At 46.9% G+C, this 16,417-nt stretch overlaps 1 protein-coding gene across 5 annotated transcripts in view; it reads left to right on the top strand.

Moving 5' to 3' along the window:
• The window catches only part of LOC115079566 (long-chain-fatty-acid--CoA ligase ACSBG2-like), a 157,893-nt gene that overhangs the window by 114,585 nt on the left and 26,891 nt on the right, over window positions 1-16,417 (top strand). For all 5 annotated transcript variants that reach the window (XM_029583236.1, XM_029583218.1, XM_029583227.1 and 2 more), the window contains one exon: window positions 265-498. In XM_029583236.1, coding sequence (XP_029439096.1) covers window positions 265-498 — 234 coding nt within the window. The remainder of the gene's footprint in view (window positions 1-264; window positions 499-16,417) is intronic.

Below are 16,417 nucleotides of genomic sequence, written 5' to 3'. Positions count from 1 at the left end.
AAAAACTAAATCTATTCCATGTAACCATTGCTAATGGCAGGGACTGAATGGCATGAGGAAGGCAGAAAAGTGCAGATCAAGTAGGAAAACTGCATAGAGCAAGTGGTGCTTATCCAGTGCCTGTTTCCATTCAGGACACTCGATGTACACATTCAGCTCTCTCTCCCCTGATCCCCCCCAGGATGGGAAGGAGCGACCCAGCCTCATGCCTGGGAAAAGGCACTATTGAGGTACTGTGCATGACGTTCTCCCTCTCTTCCACAGGAATAACTGTGTACCCTGGGGATACACGCTAGCCAATATCCTGGTGTTCAGGCGAGTCTCTGCAGCCCTCGGGCTTGATCGTTGCACGAAGTGCATAACGTCAGCTGCCCCCATCACCAAGGACACTCTGGAGTACTTCATGAGCCTCAAGATGCCCTTGCTGGAGATCTATGGGATGAGTGAGTGCACAGGACCGCAGACCGTATCGCTTCCCAGCTCTTTCCGCATCATGAGGTAAGCATGATTAAATAAATACATCCACTTCGTTCCCTGAATGTACCAGGGTTATTCCTCCCTTCCAGCACATGGAGTCAGAGAAAAAAGTGTGCCGCCTGCGATCCTTCAGTATTTCTCTGACTCCAGCAGATGAAGGATGGCATAACCTGCCGGCCTGATCTTTCAAATTTTGATTCTTAATCTGTAGGGTTCTTACACCCTGGAGTGCCTTTGACTAGATCAACTGGTTAGTAAGTAACTTGGTAAAAAAAAAAAAAAAAAATCAGTTTCAGTCAGAGTACAGATTCCTCCAAAAAGGGGGGCCAGTCTAAGTTTCAGCAGGCCCAGCTGGACCTTGGGTCTTACAGCCTCAATCCCTGGAGCATATTGTTACAGCCCGGTGAGTAGGGGGGATTTACCAGTGGGCCGGTCCCTTCCGCCCCCCTCCTAAATACCTCCAGAGACATTTTAATTCCTCTGCAGTGTTGAGCCCAGGGACGTTTCATTCCCCTGGTGCATAAGCTCGGTTTAAAAAAAAACAAAAAAACCGGACCGAGTGAGTCTGCTTATTTCCCGGGTCTCCAGAAGGGATAAATTTACCCAGCTGATTTTTATTAGCAGCTGCACTTACCATGCTGCGGGGATCGCAGTGCTCGGCATGTGGAGAGCCGGCAGCACTGCTCTCCCACGACGGCTTGTGTTCGCGATGTATCCCCGGGGGAGAAGGCCCTTCACAATTGCCTCTAGCAGGCAAAAGTCTCTTCCTCGGCCGCAAGGTGTAGGGAGAAGTGCGGGAACGGCGGCCATTTTGGGTGACTCGCACACCGATGTTGCACAGAACTCTGGGGGAGGGGATTTTCCTCCGCCTCCTATTTTAAGCCCTGAAAGGCCCCTCTCCGGGATGTGATTCTCTGCCGCCGCCTCCTTTTCACAACTTGTTTTATTGTTGCATAAGGCTTACATGGAGACAGAGGCTGACTTGCATTTACAAGAACCTCCGGCAAAGATACCCAGGCCTGCGGACAATCAGGAGGTGCCTAGGGCTCTGTTACCCTGTCCAGCCCCTGATGCAGGGATAGCATCACTTCCTTCTCCTGACCCCATGCCCCAAGACCCTCTCTGTGGACCTGGGCGATGTTGATATTTCCGCTCCGGTAGAGGGGGATGATCCGCAGGTGCTCCGGTTATTTCAAAAGGACTAGCTGGACCCTCGTATCCCTCATGTGCTCACAGAACTCGATATTCCAGCTCCACAGTCTATGGCGGAGCCTTTCCCCAGGGGATTCTGTGTTGTCTGGTCTTCGTACCCCTCCTAGAACTTTTCTTTTTCATCCGAGCCTTTTACAGCTCATGACTCGGGAATGGGACACCCCAGAAGCCACTCTGCGAGTTAGGGCCGTGGAGAAGCTTTATCCGATCCTGGATGAGTTCTTGGAGCTCATTAAGGTTCCTAAAGTGGATGCAGCCGTATTGGCAATCGCCAAGCGCACCATGATTCCAGTGACAGGAGGTGCCGCCCTCAAGGATCTCCAGGACAGGAAGCTTGAGATTCTCCTCAAGCGGCTTTGCGTTAGGGCGGCTGTCTGCAGTAGTCTCATGCAGAGAACCACCCTTGGATGGATACAGCAGTTGCTTACGGCTCAGGAACTTCCACCGGCAGAGGCAGAGCAGGCGGACCGGATGGAAGCGGCGGTCGCCGATACAGCAGATGCCCTGTATGATCTCCTGGGTACCTCCTCATGCACGAAGTCCTCGGCTGTGTCAGCGAGAAGGCTTCTTTGGCTCCGCAATTGGTCAGCTGACATGTCCAAGTCTCAACTGGGGTCCTTCCCGTTCAAAGGCAAGCTCTTATTCGGGGTCGGTCTGGAAAATCTCATTAGACTTGGGGATAACAAGGTTTACAGGCTGCTGGAGGACAAGCCCGGGTCTTCTCGCCCCCTTCAGTTCTTTTAGGGGTCATCTTCAGGGTCAACATAGTTTTCGGTCCAGTAGGGCTCCGTCCTTTCCTCCTCGCCAGGCGCCATAGAGGTCCCAGGCTTGGGCCCATTCCTTTTGAGGTAGACGGCCTTCCCGTGACTGAGCCTCCCAAGGATTCTCCGCCAATAAATCTCCCCAACAAATGTGCGCTGGCCCATTCCTCCGTTCCAGTGATCCTCTGTTTCGAGAAGAATGGGTCAAAATCACGTCAAATTGGTGGGTCTTAAACATTATAAAACACGGTTACGCGATAGATTTTTGCTCGCCCACTGCGGGATCTTTTCTTGGTGTGTCCTAGCGGGCCTCGGGCAAAACAGCAGGTGGTACTCCAGACCCTGTGTCGTTTGAAGGCTCTGGGAGCGATCGTCCCAGTTCCGCCGGGCGAGTGCTGTACCGGCAGATACTCCATTTACTTCATGATCTCCAAGAAGGAGGGCTCCTTCCATCCGATTCTGGACTTGAAGAAAGTCAACAGGATGCTTTGGGTTCCTCATTTTTGCATGGAGACTTTGAGATCCGCCATTACGGCGGTCTGCAAAGGTGAATTTTTGGCCTCTTTGGATCTTACGGAGGCATACCTGCATATCTGCATCCGAGGTTTCTGTGGTTCATGGTATTGGGCTAACTTTACCAGTTTCAAGTGCTCCCGTTCAGTTTAGTGACAGCTCCCTGCGTTTTCACCAAGGTAATGGTGGTAGCAGCAGCTCTTCGGCGAGAGGGGATTCTAGTTCATCCCTATTTAGACTGGCTGATTCGGGCAAAGTCAGAAGACCTTTGCAGGCAGTTCAGTCTGTTTTGCTTCGTCTTGTCATTTTCTCCAGGAGTCAGCTGGTCCCGTCTCAAGTATTGGAGTTCCTGGGAGCCCGTTTCGACAGTTATAGGCAAAGGGGTTTGTTTTTTTTCCCTCCCCAGGGAGAGGACGGTCAAGCTCAAGACTCAGGTTTGCCGTCTGTTGGCCCTCCCTTTGCCCAAGGTCTGGGACTACTTGCAGGTTCTTGGATCTATGGCATCTACTCGGAGCTGGTTCCCTGGGCGTTCGCTCATATGAGACCTTTGCAGAGGGCGTTGCTTTCCCGCTGGGATTCCAAGTCCGAAAACTTCCACCTCAGCTTACCTCTCTTGGATTCGGCCAGGAGTCGTCTCGGATGGTGGTTGGTTCCAGAGCTCTTACAGCTGGGGATGGACCTGAAGAATCCCCAGTGGCTGATTGTGACAACGGATGCTAGTCTCTCCGGTTGGGGGGCAGTTTGTCAGTCTCGATCGGCACAAGGACAGTGGACACCTCAGGAGTCAGAGGTCCATCAATCATATGGAGACGAGAGCGGTTCATCTAGTGCTGTGCAGATTCTTCCCCCTCATCCACCATCAGTCTGTAAGGGCTCTCTCCGACAATGCGTACATCATTCGTCAAGGGGGAACAAATTCAGCCGGTGGCCGCGGAAGCAGACAAGCTGATGGTCTGGGCGGAGCGTCATCTCATATGGTTGGTGGTGTCTCATCGCCAGAGTGGACAACATCCTGGTGGATTTCCTCAGTCGCCAATGGCTAGACCCAGGAGAGTGGGAATTTTCCGAGGAAGTGCTGAGGCTCGTGACTTGTCTGTGTGGATTTCCTTGTCTGAACTTAATGGCGACTCGGCTAAATGCAGAAGCAGCTCATTTTTTCAGTCGCAGAAGGGAACACGGGGCAGAAGGAGTAGATGCCCTGGTCCTTTTGAGGCCCCACGACATACTCCTGTGTTTCCTCCTTAGCCATTGGTGGGCAAGATCCTGTGTTGAATAGAGTCCCATCAGGGGCTGGTGATCCTCGTTGCCCCAGAGTGTCCACGGAGACCGTGGTTCACAGACCTGATCAACTTGGCGGTAGACAGGCCATTGCATCTTGGTTACTGTCTCGATCTCCTTCGACAGGGTGCCGTATTCGATCAGGCGGCTTGCTTTTGTCTAGTGGCTTGGCTTATGAGAGGAGGCAGTTGAGAAAGAAGGGCTATCCGGATTCGGTTATTTCCACCCTGCTACGTGCACAAAAGACCTCCACTTCGCTTACCTACGTTGGGGTCTGGAAGGTTTTTGATTCCTGGTGCAGTGGGTTGAAGATGTCCCCGCGTAAGGCCACTATTGTACACATTCTCGTGTTCTTACAGGAAGGCTTGAAGGGATTGGCATACAGCTCGCTTCAGGTTCAGGTAGCAGTATTGGGCTGTTTGAGGTAACATTGGTACAGCCCTTGCAGGTCATCCTGATGTGGCGTGCTTTCTGAAAGGGGCCAAGCATTTACACCCGCCGGTGCATACAGTTTGTCCTTCATGAAGTTAGAATCTGGTTCTCCGGGCGCTGTGCAGTCTGCCTTTTGAGCCTCTCAAGAGGGCTACGTTAAAGGATTTAACACTCAAACATAAGAACATGCCATAATGGGTCAGACCAAGGGTCTATCAAGCTCAGCATCCTGTTTCCAATAGTGGCCAATCCAGGCCATAAGAACTTGGCAAATACCCAAAAACTAAGTCTATCCCATGTTACCTTTGCTAGTAATAGCAGTGGCTATTTTCTAAGTGAACTTAATAGCAGGTAATGGACTTCTCCTCCAAGAACTTATCCAATCCTTTTTTAAACACAGCTATACTAACTGCACTAACCACATCTTCTGGCAACAAATTCCAGAGTTTAATTGTGCGTTGAGTAAAAAAGAACTTTCTCCGATTAGTTTTAAATGTGCCACGTGCTAACTTCATGGAGTGCCCCCTAGTCTTTCTATTATCCAAAAGAGTAAATAACAGATTCACATCTACCCCCACCCCCGGCACTGACGTCAAGGTCATTGGTGTGTATAGTTTCCCAGATTACCCTTAGAGCCTTTTTTAAATATTGGGGTTACATTAGCTAACTTCCAGTCTTCAGGTACAATGGATGATTTTAATGATAGGTTACAAATTTTAACTAATAGATCATAAATTTCATTTTTTAGTTCCTTCAGTACCCTAGGATGCATACCATCCGGTCCAAGTGATTTGCTACTCTTTAGTTTGTCAATCTGGCCTACTACATCTTCCAGGGTCACAGTGATTTTGTTCAGTTCGTCTGATTCATCACCCCTGAAAACCATCTCCGGAACTGGTATCTCCCCAACATCCTCATTAGTAAACACGGAAGCAAAGAATTCATTTAGTCTTTCGACAGTGGCCTTATCTTCCCTAAGAGCCCCTTTAACCCCTCTGTCATCTAATGGTCCAACAGACTCCCTCACGGGTTCCTTGTTTTGGATATATTTAAGGTTGAGTTTTTGTCTGTATGGCCAGCTTATTTTCAGATTCTTAGCCTTTCTTATCACTGTGTTAAATTTAACTTGCCATGGTGGTTCTTTTTTTCTATTTTCTTCAGGTGGATCCTTCCAATTTTTGAAGGAAGCTTTCACTAAAATCGCTTCTGACCATGCTGGCAGTTTGGCCTTCCTTCCACCTTAATATATGGAATACATCTGGACTGGGCTTCCAAGATGGTATTTTTAAACAATGAGCCACAAAAGTAGTAATGTGTCCAAATGTGAAGGGCGAAGGCATAAAATCCCCTATATGTGTTAAATGGTACTTTATATGTATATTTTTAATATTATTTTGTAACGACTTCATTGTAGGCACTACTGGCTTTCAAATTGCCTTGTTAATTGGTCAGTTCTGATTTGCATTATTTAGGTTGGGGGGTTTTTTGCATATAAAGTGCTTGAATCATTATGCAGTTGAATTTGCCCTGACACGCTCCATGTTTCGTGAAACTGTTCCATGCACGCACTCCCATCCCCCCACAGCATGCAAGCTTTAAGAATCAGGTAAGTTTAGGATTGCACAGTACGGGGGTCAGGACAGTGTCTTGACCCCCGTAAAGTACTATTGTTTTCTATCATACCATTTATTAGCACATGTGGAGGACCTTATTTAAAAATCAATGTCTGCCTGTTGCAGCTACAAAAAGTGGAGTACCTCTTTCAGTTTTTTTTCTATTGTCCTCATTTTATCAGTCTTTTTAAAAGTTTAGTGCCAGAGCTGCAGATTTACTTATTGTCTCCCCTTCCACTCGTGTCAAACTTGATCATGTTATGATCACTGTTGCCAAGTGACCCCAAAACCATTACCTCTCACCAAATCCTGCGTTCCACTAAGAATTAAATATAAAATAGCTCCCTCTCTTGTTGGTTCCTGAACCAATTGCTCCATGAAGCAGTTATTTATTACATCCAGGAACTTTCTCTAGCAAGTCCTGATGTTACATTTACCCAGTCAATATTGGGGTAATTGAAGTCTCACGAAACGCTGGTGCAGGATAAAAGTTTTAATCACCAAGAATTTCAATAATGTACTTACACGATTAAACGTCAAACACATATATAGACATTTAAACTGGCAACTCCATGAGTCTCAAGAAATGCTTTAAACACGGTCCCCCGACACGGACCCGTGTTTCGCCAGGCTGCGTCGGGGGGGGACCAGGGGTGCATTCAAATCTAGAGTGTAAAAGCAAATACAAGTCAGTTCAAAGTAATTGGTGAAACAAGGCTACAATGTAACATACGTATCACAAGAGTGCATACCTCTAAAATGTCACCCGGAGCGCGCAAGCTCGCACAGGTGACCGCTATTTAAACAGAGGAGAAGGCGCGAACGTGACAGCTTTCGCGAGAGCTGTCAAGCATACTCTTGACAGTTCCCGCGATATATTTTCCCATACTCCATTCGTTCGTTACAATTTAATCAGGGCTGAGTCAAGCGCGTTAGCCACTCTGTCGAAGGATCAGTCCATTACTATTAAACCGGCTGATAAAGGAGGTGGCATAGTGGTCCAGGATCGCTCTGATTACGATGGTGAAGCACTTCGGCAATTGAGCGATCTATCTTTTTATAAACCACTACTGACTGACCCCACTGAGTCATTGAAGAATCACATTAAACTTATAGTACAACATGCTGCTGACCGACGTATGATCACCGCTAAAGAGCAAAAGTTTTTGACTACACCTTTTCCTATTATGCCACAATTCTATACATTACCCAAAATACACAAAACCCTCACACACCCGCCGGGTCGGCCTATTGTCGCTGGTATTGGTTCTCTCCTTGAACCACTGTCACAATTTGTGGATTATTTTTTGAAGCCCTTTGTGCCATTGATTCAATCCTATGTGAGAGACTCTACACACCTTATCACTTTGCTATCGGAACTGAGTTACCCCACTGACTCGTTTTTTCTGGTCACGCTGGATGTGATCTCTCTCTATTCTAACATACCTCAACATGAGGCTTTACAGGTGATTTCAGATACGTTAGACAAACGACCTCACCCACATCGTGTATCGACTTCCTTCCTAACCCAACTAGCAGAGATAGCGCTTACCAAAAACTTTTTTCGGTTTCAGAATGCTTATTTCCAACAGATTAAGGGCACAGCTATGGGGGCCACCATGGCCCCCAGTTTGGCGTGCTTATTTATGGACCACTTTGAGCGTCAGAACGTTTATCCTTCTGAATGGTCTCAGTTCATTTTTGCATGGCGTCGTTATATTGACGATGTACTGCTCATCTGGACTGGGACCGATATTCAGTTTTATTGCTTTTTAGATTGGCTAAATTCAGTTAGTACACACATTCAATTCAACTTCTATATTCACCCACGTACTATAGCATTTTTGGACATTACTATAACCTCTGGGTTAGATGGTTTTGACACGACTCTGTATCGTAAAGATACAGACCGGAATACCCTTCTACAGTATCAGAGCTGTCATCCCCGCGCTTTGCGGGATAACATTCCCTCTGGACAATTTTTACGTTTACGTCGACTGTGCTCCACTCGTTCCGAATTTGTGGCGCAAGCGCGCCTGATGAGTGAACGTTTTATAGAGCGTGGTTACCCGCACAAAGTTGTTAAACGCGCTTTTAAAAGGGCGTTGTATTCCACCCGTGAATGGTTATTTGTCCAGTCGACCCCCGTAGAAGATGACGCTAACAATTGCATTTTACCTTTCTCGATTTTGGGGAGATCAATTTCCACGATGATTAGGAGACACTGGGTATCTTTAGCAATGACTGAATTACTTGACAGTTCACTACGCTTTACCTTCAGACGCGGTAAAAATTTGCGGGACCGGCTGGTCCACACATCCCCTTTAGTGGCTCGGACCGATAATGTTGGGGTACATGGTCCATGTGGCCGCTGCACTATGTGCAGCCATACTACACTGTCCCCTGAGTTTATACACCCCCGCACAGGGCGAGTTTTCACACTTCGCTCCACATCAGACTGCTGCACAAAGGGGGTAGTATACATTATTAAATGTCCCTGCTCTCTACTCTATGTTGGCAAAACCACCCGGATGTTAAAAACCCGCATGATCGAGCATTGCTCCAACATTCGCCTTCACAGAGTAGATGAGCCCTTGGTTTCGCACTGGATCCAATCTGGTCACACCGTCTCCGACCTTCTGTTTTCAGCAATTGAGGTTGTCCGTCCCCCCCCTTCGGGGTGGGGACTTCCCTGAGGCCTTGGGCCGGAGGGAGCAGAGGTGGATATTTACGCTTGACACGGTTGCCCCCCAGGGCCTCAATAGAGAAATTGAGTGGCACCTGTTTTACTAGGGACGTATCCATCGAGATCTTCTGGCTGTTCCGCTCTCGCGGGAACTGTCAAGAGTATGCTTGACAGCTCTCGCGAAAGCTGTCACGTTCGCGCCTTCTCCTGTGTTTAAATAGCGGTCACCCGTGCGAGCTTGCGCGCTCCGGGTGACATTTTAGAGGTATGCACTCTTGTGATACGTATGTTACATTGTAGCCTTGTTTCACCAATTACTTTGAACTGACTTGTATTTGCTTTTACACTCTAGATTTGAATGCACCCCTGGTCCCCCCCGACGCAGCCTGGCGAAACACGGGTCCGTGTCGGGGGACCGTGTTTAAAGCATTTCTTGAGACTCATGGAGTTGCCAGTTTAAATGTCTATATATGTGTTTGACGTTTAATCGTGTAAGTACATTATTGAAATTCTTGGTGATTAAAACTTTTATCCTGCACCAGCGTTTCGTGATACTTGCTTATGTGCAAGGCTTTGCTTCTTCTTCTCTCTGGGTAATTGAAGTCTCCCATTATTACTGCACTACCAATTTGGTTAGCTTCCCTGATTTCTCTTAGCATTTCATCATCTGTCTGACCATTTTGTTCAGGTGGACGGTAGTATACCCCTATCACTATACTCTTACCCAGCACACATGGGATTTCTACATTTAGTCTCCTTTAAGAGCTTATCCTGTTGGTTGCTATGCCATCCCCCAAATTGATCCTCCCTATCATTGCATTGTAATTTGTGCTCTAATTATAGCACTGTCCCATTGGTTAACCTCTGTCCACAAAGTCTGAGATGCCAGATATGTCTCATCCACTGCTATACGCTTTCCTTGTATGTATCCGGATCAGTCCAGACAGTGGGTTGAGCCTCCTGTCCAGCAGATGGAGACAAACTGAAAGGGTATCCTATGAGGACACAAGTAAGAACCAATTTTCCTATAACTAACTATCTTGCTACTTAAGACGTCTGGCATTGGCATACAGACATTTCAAAGTTTTGGGGGTTTTTGTATTAACCTTAACAGGGGATAACTTAGAATCTTAATTCAGGTGGTTCTTTACTTATAGACACATGGACTACTTTTTGCTTTAGGTCATCCAATTAGAGGTCTATCTCTCCTTTTTCATTAGTATTATTCAAAAATGCCGCCTCTAAATCATGCGTTGCTGAGCGACTGTCGGCTTTCCCCTTTGTTCTAGTTTAAAAGCTGCTCTACCTCCTTTTTAAAGGTTAGCGCCAGCAGTCTGGTTCCACCCTGGTTAAGGTGGAGCCCATCCCTTCGGAAGAGACTCCCCCTTCCCCAATAGGTTTCCCAGTTCCTAACAAAACTGAATCCCTCTTCCTTGCACCATCGTCTCATCCACGCATTGAGACTCCGGAGCTCTGCCTGCCTCTGGGGAGCTGCGCGTGGAACAGGGAGCATTTCAGAGAAAGCTACCCTGGAGGTTCTGGATTTAAGCTTTCTACCTAAGAGCCTAAATTTGGCTTCCAGAACCTCCCTCCCACATTTTCCTATGTCGTTGGTGCCCACATGTACCACGACAGCCGGCTCCTCCCCAGCACTGTCTATAATCCTATCTAGGTGACGCGTGAGGTCTGTCACCTTCGCACCTTGCTGTCCTCGCATCCATCAGCCATCTAGTTATCTACATTTCTAATCAATTCACCAACTATGATGGCCGACCCAACCTTTCCCTGCTGGGCTGGATGTGTGTGTGGTGTATTTTAAGGTTGGCCCCAATTAAAATGTTATACATTCTCCTGAAGTCGGGCTGGTGATATCAGGGAGTAGAAGAAACACCACACGCCCCTGCTAGGTCATTTTAGATTAAAGGGAAGAATCCAAAAAATGAGGTCCCCTATTTCACTAGGCTCACTTACATGGCCCGACGCCGTGAGATTTAATCTGGGGAAAATAAACTAGTAATGTTTCATCTCTGCCAAAAGAAAATTGAAGGATGAGCTGTACAAAAGTGAAAAGCTCTCATGTGTACTAGGGAAGGTGTGCAGGGAAGGAAGCCCAGCTTACTGGCACGATGCAGGAATTCAGCTGAGCCATCCAGATTATTCCTGAGCACACGGCTACCACCTGGAGAAACCTGGCGGCTTATTCCTATCCAGTTTTTCTCCTCTTTCTCTTTAGCTTTTTCTGCCTTGGGTAAATGTGCATTCAAAGCTCCCATCGGCAATCCATCACCCACGCCCCGTCTTACCACCACTCTAAATGGCTACCAAACCCAGAGAGTGGGCATCAGCCTTGCTGCACAGTGACGTGGCCTGGTGCCGCTAGGGTGTGCTTTCACCTTTATCCACGCCTCTGCTCCTGATCGTCGCTGCCCTAAGGCAACACCTGGAGCCCATGCTGACGGAGGTAGTGACCCGTGGGCTACCCCAGTGCCTGATGCTAAGACTGAATCTTCCTGAAATATTGCCCAGAACCGAACTGCAGTGCTCTAACCGTTTTGATGTTGCTCCTGTGTCTGCCCCTTGGAGCCTTTCTGTGACCTTATTTGCGTGTTTCCTGATGTCTGAGGTATCTGAATGTTTAGTTGACCCCATCTCCTCTCCCATAGTTGGCTCCTAAAGTCCAATCTTGCACATGGCTTTTGGTGCAGATATGCCATTTTGGTGGCTTTCTCTGGACTGCTTGCATGGCCTCCAGTTCTGGACACTGTTTTTTAGTTGTTTTCTTAACTGCCTGTACAGAGCCATTATCTCCCTACTTAATCTGAGGGAAGCTACTTACAGTTTGCAGAAGACATGCTAAGCACAGCACTGTCGAGATGTCCTGTCCTGTGCCACGTTTTCAGGATATGTTAGCAGTGCTAAGCACAGCACTGTAGAGATGTCCTGTCCTATGCCACGTTTTCAGGATATGTTAGCAGTGCTAAGCACAGCACTGTCTATGTCCTGTCCTATGCCACGTTTTCAGGATATGTTAGCAGTGCTAAACACAGCACTGTAGAGATGTCCTGTCCTGTGCCACGTTTTCAGGATATGTTAGCAGTGCTAAGCACAGCACTGTAGAGATGTCCTGTCCTGTGCCACGTTTTCAGGATATGTTAGCAGTGCTAAACACAGCACTGTCGAGATGTCCTGTCCTATGCCACGTTTTCAGGATATGTTAGCAGTGCTAAGCACAGCACTGTAGAGATGTCCTGTCCTATGCCACGTTTTCAGGATATGTTAGCAGTGCTAAACACAGCACTGTAGAGATGTCCTGTCCTATGCCACGTTTTCAGGATATGTTAGCAGTGCTAAGCACAGTACTGTCGAGATGTCCTGTCCTGTGCCACGTTTTCAGGATATGTTAGCAGTGCTAAGCACAGCACTGTAGAGATGTCCTGTCCTGTGCCACGTTTTCAGGATATGTTAGCAGTGCTAAGCACAGCACTGTAGAGATGTCCTGTCCTGTGCCACGTTTTCAGGATATGTTAGCAGTGCTAAGCACAGTACTGTCGAGATGTCCTGTCCTGTGCCACGTTTTCAGGATATGTTAGCAGTGCTAAACACAGCACTGTCGAGATGTCCTGTCCTGTGCCACGTTTTCAGGATATGTTAGCAGTGCTAAACACAGCACTGTAGAGATGTCCTGTCCTATGCCACGTTTTCAGGATATGTTAGCAGTGCTAAGCACAGCACTGTAGAGATGTCCTGTCCTATGCCACGTTTTCAGGATATGTTGGCAGTGCTAAGCACAGCACTGTCGAGATGTCCTGTCCTATGCCACGTTTTCAGGGTATGTTGGCAGTGCTAAGAGGAATCCTGGATCCGTGTAGGCATGTGCACGCCTTCTGGAAACTCAGCTCCCTTGGTCATGTGTAGCACAGCTAGCTGCTACTGGTCATTTCCTCTCCTTATCTACCAGAGTGGCCCTCTGGCTCTGGCCTTATTATTTTACTAATCGTTTATACAATATCAACAAAGCAAAATATAGCAAAACATGCAAAAAATAAAGTACAAGACGTAAACACATCCCAAAAAATGAATCGCACAAAGGCACACAGTGTGGTTTTCCTAACTTCCTTGTCCAAAATGACAGTCCAACAGAAGTGGTAAGACAGCTGCCACAGTCATGCTCAAAGGCCTGCTTAAAAATTGCTTTAACAAACCTTAAAGTGTCTGAGCGTGTCTTCTGCTGAAGTGCCATAGGAAGCGTTGCGCAACGAGCGGTCCCGGGTTTCAAACAGGTGAGCGAGGATTGGGGATCGCCTAAGGAGCTGTGTTGGGTTGCGTAATTGAAATAAAGCATTTGTCCAAGGCAGAGAATCTGTTCTCAACAGTTTGGGGACCATTTTAGCAAGTTTATAGCTAATCCGAGGGTGGTGGTCCTTAAGAACTGGAATAATATGGTCCCTCCATCTTCCTGCCGCAGAATCAGACGCCGGGAGCCCTCCATACTTCACCAAAGGACCGGACCATAGATCTGCCAGTTTGGTGAAACTTTATGCAAACGTTTAGATGCAAGGTTGGTCTGTCTCCTTGAAGGGTACTGCAAAGCTTTTCTTTGATGCAGTTCTGTTGCTCAGAAGTTGAAAACTCAGTGCTTTATCCAAAGAGGATTTGACTTCCCACTGCTGCTTGCTGTGCTATCGGGCTGCCAGACCTGTACATAAGACGGTCCCTACCCTGTGTGGAGCTTATTCCACTTCTGTGCTTTTATGATAAAGTTCACACAGCCAGAACCAAAAACCTTTGCAGGCTCTTTGGGCGCTAATGAACTGGCAGCTGGACCCCCGGAACTACCTAAATGATGGCCGCCTCTTGGGTGGGGCCGTTATCTGTTCTCATAGACCTGTGGAAAGATGGTCACAGCAGCAGTCACCAGGGCAGTTAGATGGTGGTGGGGAGAGTTGTGTGAAATGGTGCTGTGTGCATGCACAGGGCCTGTATGCACATCCCCTCTTCTCGCAGTCGGCAGAGTTGGGAGAAGCTGCTGGTTACTGGAATGCATTTTAAGTTTTCCAAAGAGATTCTGCACGTATTAGGTGTAAATGCATGCAGGTAGCTTCTAGGGTGAGACTTTTTTTGAAGGGAAAGTACATGCATACTTCCTCTATCAAAATGGTGCAAAGGCCAAGGGGTAACTGCAGCTTTAAACTTTGTCAACTTTTGCAAAACCATTCTCCTAAGCAATTGAGTCTTATTTCAGACTTCGCCATTGTTGGAAATGTGAATTTGCTGCTTGTTCTCTAGTTTAACGAGTGCTTGGGCAGCGGATGTTGCAGAAGATTGCCTTTGAGGTATGTAAAACTGAATATTTTTGCTAGGTTAAAATGGCAGTGTGGTGTTGGCAGAGCTGGGAAAAGCTCCCTGCCTGGTGCCTCCTGGTTTCTCATTTTAGTGTTAGCTCCTGTTTGCTTACATATCTTGCTTGCACAAGTTTCAGTGCTTGATTCACTGAGCTGGGCTGGCAGGTCCATTGCCCTTTGTTTAAAGGGATCTATAAATTCTTGGCGTGTAATAAAACTGAGTGGCTGTTAATATGTAACGTGCCTCTGTGCGCTGGCCCTTAACTCTTACAGACCAAGAGCAGATGTGCTGATCTCTAAACATCTCTTAGAGGGAATGGGATTTAAATTTGTTCTTGGCTGCAGACTCTGTCATAAAAGGTATTAGGATCCTGATTGCTAAATTAAGTTTCGCAGTTAATGATATATCGCCAGCACACCACAACTTCTCACTGATCCAATTAACTGCAGCAATATTAACTTCCTTTTACATCTTAAATATAAAAAGAACTCCCCATCAAGGCTTTTCTGTTTGCCACCCTGCAGTCGCGCTCTTCAGTCTGTTCTTCTCTGGCAGGAGGGGGAACTCTCACTGCAATCCAGTTTGTCAGGTTTTCACATCCAGGAGATTGGCGTGCCACGCTGACACGGGCCACGTTTAGCTGAAGAGCTGCTTCAGGGCCAGTATAAAAGGGAAGACAACTTCCATCCGTTGCAGTCTCTGTGGCCGTTTTTATTTCTGACAGAAATGTGCTTCTAAATCACAAGAGGACGATAAGTGACCAATTGGATTAGTCCATAAAGATTCCATTCAATGGCCATGTCCACGCCTTGAGCTTGTAACCACTGCAAGTGGCAAATACACTTCTCTGACACGATCTAGATCAAGCCTTATCAGAAATGGGCGAACGTTTTGATATCACAACTATATCTCAAAAAAGATATAGCTGCACTGGAGAAGGGCAGCCAAAATAAGGGGACTGGAACAGCTCCCCTATGAGGAAAGACTAAAGAGGTTAGGACTTTTCAGCTTGGAGAAGAGACGGCTAAGGGGGGATATGATAGAGATGTTTAAAATCATGAGAGGTCTAGAACGGGTAGATGTGAATCGGTTATTTACTCTTTCGGATAGTAGAAAGACTAGGGGGCACTCCATGAAGTTAGCATGGGGCACATTTAAAACTAATCGGAGAAAGTTCTTTTTTACTCAACGCACAATTAAACTCTGGAATGTGTTGCCAGAGGATGTGGTTAGTGCAGTTAGTATAGCTGTGTTTAAAAAAGGATTGGATAAGTTCTTGGAGGAGAAGTCCATTACCTGCTATTAAGTTCACTTAGAGAATAGCCACTGCCATTAGCAATGGTAACATGGAATAGACTTAGTTTTTGGGAACTTGCCAGGTTCTTATGGCCTGGATTGGCCACTGTTGGAAGCAGGATGCTGGGCTTGATGGACCCTTGGTCTGACCCAGTATGGCAATTTCTTATGTTAGAGCCAAGTTGGCCTTATTTATCCCCCTTATGTGGCAGCCATGTCAAAAGGGCCTGTGAGTTGAGTAAAATGTTTTATATCAAGTTATGTGTAATCCCTGGGTGAGACAATTTATTTAGAGTCTCTTCTATACCGATAGCCGTTTGCACATCGTATCGGCTTACATACAACCAATAACTTTTGGGCATGGCCCTTACAAAGAACAGTCGAAAGACATGTAACAAAATAAATGAGTGATATAAATGTTAGGAACCAGGACTATATATGGATATCTTAGGGAGCTACAGTAACAAAAACTATATATAATGCTGAAGAGCAACAGTGTATACAGCAACTATAGTACAAGATACAAAGAGAAATGGGTTAATAAGACAGCGTTCTTAAGGCATTCTTAGTCAAAGAAAGGGGGTAGAAAGGGTTTCAGGTAGAAGGAGTTCAGTTGAGTGGGGGTGGGGGGGAGAGTCAGATGCCTAACAGGTCAACTACTCGGTTGCCTGTTAAGTAATTTTTTACTGCAAGAGCAAGATCACTAAGAATCTAGATAATGGAACCAAAGACATAGTTGAGATTAGTCCAAGGTGCTCAGTGTCCAGGGCTCCCTGTGGGATGAAGTTTTACTTTAGGGCCCTTCT

The sequence above is a fragment of the Rhinatrema bivittatum genome, chromosome 1, assembly GCF_901001135.1.
Source record: "Rhinatrema bivittatum chromosome 1, aRhiBiv1.1, whole genome shotgun sequence".
In the NCBI taxonomy this organism is placed as follows: domain Eukaryota; kingdom Metazoa; phylum Chordata; class Amphibia; order Gymnophiona; family Rhinatrematidae; genus Rhinatrema; species Rhinatrema bivittatum.
Note: the sequence above shows the minus strand (reverse complement) of the source record. Positions and strands in the feature narration are given on the sequence as shown.